At 37.1% G+C, this 11,591-nt stretch overlaps 1 protein-coding gene across 1 annotated transcript in view; it reads right to left on the bottom strand.

Moving 5' to 3' along the window:
• The window catches only part of SUGCT (succinyl-CoA:glutarate-CoA transferase), a 326,679-nt gene that overhangs the window by 311,545 nt on the left and 3,543 nt on the right, over positions 1-11,591 (bottom strand). The window contains exons 3-5 of the mRNA XM_009321484.1: positions 11,166-11,251; positions 10,315-10,365; positions 4,367-4,487 (exon numbers count right to left, since the gene is read on the bottom strand). Coding sequence (XP_009319759.1) covers positions 4,367-4,487; positions 10,315-10,365; positions 11,166-11,251 — 258 coding nt within the window. The remainder of the gene's footprint in view (positions 1-4,366; positions 4,488-10,314; positions 10,366-11,165; positions 11,252-11,591) is intronic.

The following is an 11,591-nucleotide window of genomic DNA, read 5'->3' as shown; positions in this document are numbered from 1 at the left end:
GTTGGGAAATCTGGAAATCCTTGCAACCCTGCAACAGCCACTGCAGGGCTGGATACATTCAATCAGAGCTGTTTGGATAAGAAACTCAGTTTGCTAATCACGACTTCCAAAATGCCATAAAGGAGACAGCATCTGGCTTACCTATGTCTAAACTCTTCACCTACATATGACCCTGGACTTTCTGAAAAATTACACTATTTCATTTCACTAACAATTTGCAACAGTCTAAAATTCAGAAAGGGGCAATTCCATACAAACATTATTCCTGTATTTAAGAAAAATTGCTCAATTCTGTATAAGTTATAAAGTAGTGTAACTTCTGACTTCTAAGGAGCACGTCTTCCAGATTTTACATTCTGCTACAATACGTGCCTATTCAGCTAAACCAGTCACCTCCCTATATGTTCCATTAACAAAAAGCATTATATGTAATAGAGTCCAATCTTGATCTTTAAGCTGTATAAGAATGAGAATTTTGAATGTTTTCAGAATTTCTCACAGAACGTTTCTGCTGTTCTTAAGCACAAAACCAGGGAGGGAAGCAGGTTTGTTTTGCTACTTTAAGAAAAAAAAAAAAAACACACACAAACTTACAGCTGTTTGCTTAAAAACACAGGAATTTCTGTTCTTTAGAGTGAAGACTTGAAAGAATGGGAAACCTTTTTGTCATGGCTATGCTTTTTTATTAATGCTGTTATTTTTTATTTCCACTAGAAAATCCTCAAATCCAGCTTTAAGGTATCATGGGGGCTGGGAAATATACACTCTTCAAGGAAATATTTGTTAGTGCTTCAAGGCTAAAATCTCCAAAGATTCAGTCCGTGAAGTGCATGCTCCATTGTATCACACATGCCAGCAGTTTGTTCTGACAAATGTATGTACGCTGTCCCCACAGACCAACTGAGTATGCTCTAGCCCAGTGTTTATTTATATTTCCTGCTCACACTTATTGTGCATGAGGATAGCACACAAAAAACAAGCATGGAAAGAGGGTATCCCCTCTGCTCGATTCCTACTAGCACTGCAACGTAGAAAAGGAGAAACAGAAAAAAGTGAAGGTTAGAATGAAGGTTCTTAAGGACTGGAGAACACGATTAGCTAGAAAAGGAAGCTGGTAGGAAAATGTGAGCCTGAAGCCAAAGGAGGTAAGGGAAACTGACGTTTGGTGAGGAACTGAACTGGAGAGGGGAAGAGTCTGAACTGGCTGAGCTGGGCAATCATGGCTAGGAAAGAGCAGGGGGAGGGTACAGACCAAGAAGGAAGGGAAATAGATCTGACAAAAAGACCAAGAAGAGGGCACAAAGGCATCATGTACGTGGGAGGCTGAGAAGAAGAGAAATGCTAGTCTGTAGGCCACCAGAAGTTAAGAGAAAGGGAGGCTAGGAGGAACCATACAGTACTAGAATTGGGATTGATTAGACTAGATTTCATGGTGATACCGCAACTTAAAGCAAGGAGGCCAAAGGAAATAATAAATGAAAAGTAAGCTGATGACATCTCTATGATATTTTACCTACCATCCAGAAGGGAAAGAAGTTTAATGGAATACATACAGGTGTTGTTATATTACAGATGGCACATAGGAACCGTTCATGACCACATGACCAATGCAATATACTCTGAAGACAGCCCAGCCCCATCTGGCTCAACATCAAGCAGTATGAAATAGAAATTCCTATATAACAGGACACACAAGAACAGTATCACAAGGAGCCCGCTCATTCAGCACCTGAACCACTTCAAGGATCTGGCAAATAACCTAATCCATAACTGGGTAATGGCTACTATCACTGTAACCACAAACGCAAAATGCAGCCAGCGGGTGTTGAACCAGCTGGTGACTGGGATAAAAAGTGTTCTAGAAGGTGAGCCCTTAAGAAGAAAAGGCTGTCAGTTAGTGCTGACTATCAATTGGCGACTCTGACATCTGAAGACAAATACAAGACCCCTATTTTCACACAAATCTTGTCACAAATAACAGTCTTGAAAACGTGAAAGCACCACTCCTCCAAAGCGTAACAACCATGATAACAATGATAAGAACGACAAGCACACTCTCTGGAGTAGCACAAAGGACGGATACAGTACAGCCTAAAGTCAGAAAATTACTTCCCATATTTTTGGATGGCCCCTAAATTTAAAAAAGTTTTAATATCCAATTTGATTTATTTATACTTGCATTCAATAACTGAATGAGACAAAAAATCCAAGAAACTTAAAGACATCTTGATCACAGCTGCTATACAAGTTATGCTGTAGGGTGAAACTGATTCCTTCAAATTACTTGTTTATTGATTGCATTCCATACCTATGAAGTTTAAACTTGAAAGGTAGTATGGTTCCAAAAATAAGAAACCAAAACATTCCAGATGATATCCAGTCTCATTAATGAGTTAACTAAATGGATAAGGGAAGTAGTGTCCAGTAATTATTTGTAATTTATTAAATGAATCAGCTATAATGTCTTCAGCATGTATACTGACTAACAAGAAAAAACAAGAAAATAAAAAAATTAATGTTGGGAAAAAACTCTGATTCTGACACACTGGACATGTTTATTTCTTGGTTACTTAGTTATTATCAAATGTTATGCCAAAATGTCTGTATCTACATATTCTCACATCTAAAACGTAAGACAGTTCATGACAGTCATTAACAATGACCAACATAATTTTGTCTGTTAACAATAGTTATGATACATAAAATACACCCTTAAAAAAAGCATACTCAAAACTGGCTGAGTTAAACAGCATAAATCATTCCAATCCTCTGTTCAAAGACCTCAGAACATAATTCATGTTATATTGTGTATCCATTATCCTCCACAGGACTCGCAAACCAGAAAGGGCTTGAGAACTAATGTATTTCTATTATCTCTTGTACAGCCTGTATATGAGATACCAAATGACGGATGAAATCCCACTGGGAAAACTTTTTTACTGTGAGGGTGATCAGACACTGGAACAGGTTGTCCAGATCAGCTGTGGAAATACTCAAAACCCAGCTGGACAGAGTCCTGGGAAACCTGCTGTAGCTGACCCTGCTTGAGCAGGGGGGGTTAGACTAGATGGTCTCAAGAGGTCCTTTCCACCTAAACAATTCTATGATTCTGGGAAATTAAACAGTATCTTTCCTTAGGCCCTCACTTCAGTAATGTGTTTGTCTATTATCAGTAAAACACAAAAGCACTCAAAAGCTGACATGTAGTGTGAATGGCAAAACAGATTTACTAAATCAAAGGCCAAGCTACCTCACATAAATTGTATCTTGGATATAATTTTTATTCTTTTTCATCAATTATGGGTACAGCAACTAAACAAACAAAAAAAAAGCAAAAACCACTTGACAAATTCCAGTTGTGAGATTACATGCACAAGCAAATGTGAAAGACATTGTGGTAACTAGCCACTGACCAACCTAAAAATGTATTTAAACAAAGAGATTCTCAGCAAGCCCTGCATATAATTGCCTTTCTGCTCTTGTCTTATTCAGACATTTGCCACACAAACATGATAAATACCTCACAACAGACTAAAAAGCTATTTGGTTCCTATTAAATGACATCAATACCCAGTAACTAAAATGCCAAAGCCATTTATTCTTCAGAAATTCGGAGGCATAACAGGTTTGTAACTAAGATTTTTAAACCAGTCTAAAAATACCTGTAACTTCTGTGTTTTAATTTAATTGTATTTTAACAGTAGACTTCACGTGCACAGATCCTTTAATTTTAGTGCTTGATCAAGATTTTTTGGGATGTTTTTGGGGGGGTTTAAGCAATTTTTCAGACTTAAAATTATTTTTACACGTATGTAGTTCCTGATATTCTTATGTCTACTTTATTTTCATTCTTCCCAGCATTTATAAAGTACCTACAATCCTTCTACCATTTCGGTTACCAGGCAATAGACCGTAGCAAAGTAACGTAAAACTTCCATGAACATATAACCGCACAATTCTGAAGAGAGAGATGCTTCAGGGCAGTAAAGAACACTGAGATTACCAGATTGGAAACCTGTAATATGTAAACTGATACAGCAAAACTGTTGGGGAGGAGGGGGGGGGAATCAGTTTTTGACTAGTTCAAAGCAAAATCCAAGGAGCCCAGCCCATCCTATTGACTTTGAAGTCAATAGGAACATGCCAGGCTGGCACGGTAATGCCACTGTTGAACAAGATATAAGCTGTTGACATGGTTGCTGCCTCCCAATTTTTCTATACCTGTTTTTGAATTGAACATTCAAACTCAGTTTTTCAAATTATCTTAACTGACATCAAAATAATATACTCCTATATAACCACATGACTTTTACAAGTTGACTGGAATAAAGGAAATAATGAACACAAGTAATTGAAATTAAAATACCTGTTATCGAACAGTACACTACGTGAGGAGCAATCTTTTTAATGTCTTCATAACCTAGACCCATTTCAGCCAGTTTCCCAGGGACGTAGTTTTCCACAAAAACATCAGACACTGCTGCAAGCTTTAGAAAAGAAAAGGATGAGTAAGATTTGTTAATGAGCTTCCAAAAGTTCAATAAATTCTTCATGTAAGTTAATTTTAAAATCTCATTAATCAAAATGGCTCCAGTCTTTCTGGCAAAAGAAAACTTACAAACCTAGAAAGATATTTTTTTGGCCTGTTAGACTGTGCATCTCTGCAAACTACATATTAGAGATGCTGCATATCCTGAAAGAAGACTGTCAAAATCCTAAAGAAACTAGACAAAACTATAATATAATTATCTTATCAGTATCACATCAATTTCCCAAGACTTGACAATAGTTTACAGAACAATCATCACCTTTATATCTGCACTTAGCTTCAGAAAAAGGGGGGAGAAAGAATGCATCTTCATCCTTTGTGCCTTCTCTACCTTAGAAATAATTTTATAAATTGTTTTTCCATTTTAAAAATCATTGATTACAATTACTGTAACAGAAGCCATACATATCACTTCCTGTACGCAGAAGCAGAATAGGGAGCCCAAAAAATTTATTGGGTTAAAATTAACATCTTAAAGTCACCTCAATTAGAACAGTGCTGTCAAGCTCTGCAATGTGACTTTCTCCATCACATCAAAATGAATGACCTAGTCCAAAAATCTACTGAAGTTAAAGATTAACATATAACCTTGATGGCTTTAAATTACATCTTTTTTTTTTCCTTATGAAAGTTATAGATAGAGATACATGTTTCAATAAGACTAATACTAATTAAGAACTCCTGAAGCAAGAGAACTACATGTTAAAAGATGTATGCCTTGGGGGAGTTGTAGGGTTTTTTGCTTGGTTGTTTTATTTTCCCCAGGAATTTAAGAAACTATTCCCTGACAGGTACACACGTTTGTGCACACATTTTTAAGCATAACCTAAAACATTTAGTTTCTTAATGGTGTTTGCAGCTGATCAGAGTCACATTCTCTGAAACTACCATGTCACTGTCTGATTAATATGTACAGTATATTAGACCAACTTCTATAAACTAGTGTCACCATAACAGCAATCACAAGCATTTTTGTTCTAGCATGTAGGCTGTTCAGCTGAATTTAAGGCCAAAGAAGCTGCCAAGCCAGCAAGTATTTAACAGAAAAGATAGAAACTGATTCTTATTCGACAAGGCAGCATACAACCTATGATTGGTTTAATTGGATGCACAGAAGAGACGCTAATAACATTTACAGATACTAAGTTCAGCATACGGCAAAGGTGCATTTTAAAACATGTTATTAAGTATTTTTAAAGTGGCTATGTCAAGAGACTGTAGGACTATAGTAAACGAGAAACAGTCTCCAGGTTCTTAATAAGCATTGCTGGGTTTCAATGTGGACAGCTGGCTGGTTTGTTAATTCATGATTCCATAGAAGTAAACAGAACATAACTTCACGGAAGTTATTAAAAAATAGGCATTTGTCACAAGAAGGTTCTCAAGAAGATCCAGGTTTCCACAGAGCTAAAGCATTTGCTAATGAAAACAGAAGTAGCTCAGACAGATCTACAGCTGTCCCAATCCTCTCTGCAGGACAGCAGATCAAGCCACCAAAGGTAAAGGCAACACAATAGGGCCAAGCTGTTTGTTCTTTAATAGTATGCCTTTATGAAAAATAAAGTTAAGGGTTTCTTATTTTCTCTTTAAATCCTCACAGTTCATACATAAATACTTTTCAAACTGGTAATGCTACAGCCTTAGCTTAATTCATTCAAGAGATTAAATCAGTTACAACTTGTGTATTGCTTTCACTGGGATTTTATAATCTATCCAATTTACAGTGATTGTATGGGCTAAAATGGTTTGAGAGTTGTTGTTCATCTTATACTGAAGAACTACCATCTCCTACAAGCCACTGAGGAAGAAAGTGTGACATATGGTACTCTAACATAAAAAGCACCATACCTCTGGACTTGGCAACATATGTGGGATGACAACAGTGCTAAGTGAGGATACAATGACTTGGGCCCAGTTTAGCAGTGTATATATTCTCAGAGAGAAATGAACATGAATTTTCAAGACATCCTACAAGTGCTGCGTCAGATCTGCCACTAAAGTTTTCATGACACTTGGAAATAGTCTTTAATGCATAAAGACAGCAGTCTGTGTATAGTACTTTTTTGATGCTCACTGAACCAAGCATGGGTACCCAGGGTTCTGCCACTGTGGAGAACTGGATTCAGACTCTGATCCAAACAAACTGTATGTTCTTAAAACTCAAAGGGATTTTCAGTCTCAATGGGGTTTTAAGTCCACTGTCAACTGAAATTTCACATTTCATATCCTACAAGTCCTCTGAACACATCATTTGTATTTTAACTTCTACTAACAGAGCGATACAACACAGACCTGAGCTGGAATACTACATAACCCAGATAGGACACTGATATGCTCAACATCTATGCCTCAGGAAAGAAAAAAAGGCATCATGCATGCCAAAGTAGTCATTAAATTGAATAACAATAACAAATAATGATGCTACTAACTTGATAAAGCAAACTATTCAAACCTTTTGGAAGTTTTGTTTGGGTTTTTTTTTTTTGGGGGGGGGGGGTTGGTTGGTTGGTTTTTTTTTTTTACAAAAACTCCACACAGAAGAGAATGTGCTTACGCACACATATAAACATATATATACACACATATATACATATTTTTGTGTGTGTGTCTGTATATATATGTGTATGTGTATGAATAGTTTGCTTTATCAAGTGAGAGCATGCATGAGACACATGGACCTATCAGCTGGTAATGGAAGGTAAGAAGGAGTGCCATCAGCTCCCAGTCAACTGAATTTTCCCAAGTTCTTCATGAATAAATGGAAAAGTTAATGAGTTAAGACTAAATACTCAGGAGAAAAGTATCCTCAAGGTTCGTAAAATGAGCTTCTGAGAATAACTGCTAAATAATGCTCTAAAGAGACACTGAGCCATATTACAACAAAAGGATGTCAGAGCATGGGACTGGTGCACGTATCATCACTGAAGAGAAAAAACAATTTTCATTCAGGAAGACATACGAATATTTGGAAGGCAGTTAACAGTGAGCCAAAAGCATTAGGAAGGAAGACAGAGCTACAAGTGACACAGAATAAAGAAACATAAGAAAGAAGACCAAAGAATAATTTTGTGGGAATCATGTAATCGTGTAATCATGAAAGAGCAGACCCTTGGACAAGTATTTTGTAGTGCCGTGCCAAAGGAAGAAAAGCAGCCAGGACTCCTGATCAACAGACTTCTTCAGCTCACTTGATACTACTGACTGAATTATCAAGGCTGTGCTTTTGTCATATACCTGAAGACTCTCTACTCCTTTGTTTTTGATACGATTCTAGATTCTGAGATTTGCCCTCTTCTACCTATATGGAATTTACGAGAGGGGGAAACGAAATTTATTCTAACCATGTTACCTTTCTTAACAAAAAAAAAAATAACCTTATTACTTTTCTTTGTAGGGCTTAGGCTCAGGACACAATTCATATTTATGTATGAGTAACCAGTGTCACAAACTTGAATTTCTTCTTGCCATCAATTACTTTACAGACATGAACACTACTTTTCATACTAACATTGCTGAACAATGCTCAATTCTATACACATCTGTCCTGATGTTACTAGGAGACAATTGAAAACAAAAGCCTGTTACAGATAACTTCCTTTTACATATTCTTTTTGACAAAACTCCAAACAGAAGAAGTTATATTCTAGTTCCATTTGAGATGCAATAATGAAATGTCAAGACCTCTGCACCAAACACTTCCAAAACTATCACTCTAAATCAAGCAGAATGATTAACAACTCCACAAGTAGAGTAACATTTCAATAATGCCTCATCACTTCAGTCCACAGTGTTGGTATAACACAGATAGGGATGCCATTGATTTAAGGAACAGAAAGCTGTAGTGGTTATGAAAGCAACTTTTAAAGGATAGAAACTATAAGAAATTACTTTGTCACAGGAGATCTGTTCATTTTGATAGCTAGTGTGGTAAATATTTTAACAGAGTTAGTTCTCCCACTGGAAATTCCATAACATCACATCACAGGAAGTAATTCTTATACATGCTTGACTATTCCAGTGACATCAAGCTAAGAGAAAAATTAATATTGCTGCTGGCAGGAACCATTTGTCTATAGCTCTAAGTACTCTTACTGCCAGCTATCCTATCTTCAGCATCATGATAGCTCTACGTTACAGTGGTACAAGAGATCTTACCAGTAGAAAAAGGGTGAGAAGCCCAGTGCTAAGCTGACAGAGGATGCTGCTCTTGCATGACAAATGAGGGAGAAGAAAGTTGCTGCTTTGACTTAAAAATTATGTGGGATTTGAACTCAACCAGGCACCTGAGCCTCAAGCACAAAAGCTATATTGCAAATTCTTAACTCACTGGCCATTCAACTCCACAGACCGTAAAAAGGTTCTCCATATTGCAGGCAGAGGGTTATACATTTAAAACCAGAATCAAGCAGTAATCTTCCTGCACAAACGTCAAGATGAGAAAAAGGGAACTTCCTAACCACAAACAGTGGCAATCACACAGAAGCTTACGCTGAAGCCATCTTTTCTCCAGCTCATCCTGACTCATAAGCCCAGATGCCTTTAACTCTTCAAACAGGTCCAGCCCACACATGTGGAATCAGTGGACATGTTGTGCAGAGTAGCTTTTCTTTCACTATTTTTAAAGGTCAAATAACAAGCTAGTCTTCTTATGCAAGAGGAACAATTTTTATAGCTCTTATTTAGAATGTGACTAGTTTATCCAAAAACACATCTGTGTTATAGCATGCAAAATTATTCTAAATGACAGTGTCTGTTTCCAAAACCTTTAGAAGACAAACATACAGCTTCATAACAAATCAACAATAAATGGTTCTGTTCTGCGAAGAGAAAAGGCACTGCAGAATCCTTGGCTTATAAACTCCAAATATTTTCATACGAAGTGTATTTTACATAGCTGACAGGGAAGAAAAAAGGTCAAAAGTATCAGACAACTTAATCTATTTCCATTTCATGCAATATTCCCAACAAAAAATACTACCAGACAAATTCGACTTGCTGCAAGACACATACAGTCTCACTGTGAAAGAGTGATTGGAACGGAGATTGAAACAAACAGTAACAGAAGCCAGCTGACCCTCCTAGATGTGTTAGTACTGCAGGGCTGAAAACAGCACTAGCAAGTAGCAGGTCTTATGTTTCTCAATAAATAAAAAAAGGGTGACAAAGCACAGGTTTCACAGAATGTGAAATATGATGCTTTTATTAATTTTTCAATGGAAAAATGGATCACCCTTAAAAGACCCTTACATTCTGAACCCAAATACTGAAAAAAGAAACAAATATTAAGTTTGACCTACAGGACAGTATTTCTCAGAAAGACGCACAGCAACTGAAGTCATGAATACACTGTAACATTCAAAAACCCGCTAATACTGGAGCCCAGTATCTCCTCTTTGTAAACTGCTGACTGGCTTCATCACATCAGTCCAGCTTGCAGCTTTCTAATGAAGTAGTACAGCAAGATCAAATACAGCAACAGTAAAAGGAAAGCACTAGGCTGTTAGACCTTTTCCTCACAATATTTCATTTGAAGCTTCTGATGACATTTTCATGTAAATTTTATATCTAAAATCATTAGGAATTACACTGAACATTGAGTCCAAAAACACAGAGGCTATATACTATAATCTAACAAATTTACTGCACACATATATATTTTTAATTATCACATATCAAATTAATACTTGAAATGCAGAGTTTATTCTTTATTACTCAGGATCAAAACAATACAAAATAGGTACAGTTTGCATGCTATCAAAACCTACCTCTCTGATTAGCTTTGCTCCTTTTGAATCCTTCATGTTGATAGCTATACTCTGGGGATAAAAAAAATACAACAGTAATCTATATGAAAGCCCTTCTGGTGATTATCAGCCTCTTCTAAACATAACCAACAGTCAAGTTTCACACTACAGCTAAATCAAATAAGTAAATTTTAACACACACCCTACCTCCCCCTGCAAAAAAAATTCTGTTGGTAAAGCAAGCTGAACTGTCTCACCAATGGAACAGACATGCACCAAAACAAGCCTGACAGATATGGAGCTAGGAGCTGCACTGCAGTCTGTCCACTGTATGTTTGCACAGCACCTACTACTGCAAGAACACATGGGGACACCAGAAACATTTGTTTCAATGGCAACAAGCCATTAAACAGCTCAGGCATGTCATGAAACTTCATCTTCATCCTGAAGTTTCACAAGCTACCTTTAGCCAACCTAACTGTGGTATGATGCCTGCTCTCCTCCAGCTCCAGCTGCCAAGTGATGCAGGTCAGCTGAACTGATGCACCTGAAAAAAACAATCCTTCAAATAAAATAACCCTTACTTTCAGCAGGGTTCATTTTCAGTCAATTTGCACAAGCACCTGAGGACTGGCAGGACCACTGTTGCTTTTTCAATTTGCCTCAGCTGACCACAGCACCATACCAGAGGTTTGCAGCCTTTTTTGTTCAAAAGAACTCTTTGTTTTTCTCCTGAAATTTATTCATCATAACTTAAGGCCAATGTAACTATTGCTCCATTATATATGTTAAGAATCAAACAAAGAAGTGTTATGTCTTCAGTTGTAATCACAGAAAACATAGGCTAATGTTCAATACTGAACTCCATTTACCTTCTTATTTCTATTGACACTGAGAAAATAAACACTTTCTGTTCCAGCAAAAGGTGGGCCCCAGGCTCTTGTATCATCACCAGCTCCTGAAAGAAATACCATCACATTTTCATAGTTGTCCAATATCCCACTGCCAACAAATAAAAAGAATAGAAAGTTTTCCGCCAACATCATATTTAAACCACCTAAGCTTCATCTAGTGGGCAGGACAAAAACTAGTTTAATTTTTAGGATCAATAAATCATCAAAAAAACACCTAGAAGTGAACGTGATTAAGAAAAGCGAACACAGTGTTTGCTAGTGCTGGGATTACTTCTAGGTTTTAAAATATTAATATACAGCCACACACCACCAATGTATTTGCGTGGTTTTTTGGTTGGGTTTTTTTGTGGGTTGGGTTATGGGGGATTTGGGGGGGGGGGGGGG

The sequence above is a fragment of the Pygoscelis adeliae genome, unplaced genomic scaffold (genome assembly GCF_000699105.1).
Source record: "Pygoscelis adeliae isolate BGI_AS28 unplaced genomic scaffold, ASM69910v1 Scaffold40, whole genome shotgun sequence".
NCBI lineage: Eukaryota > Metazoa > Chordata > Aves > Sphenisciformes > Spheniscidae > Pygoscelis > Pygoscelis adeliae.
This window is presented reverse-complemented; position numbering and strand designations above follow the sequence as displayed.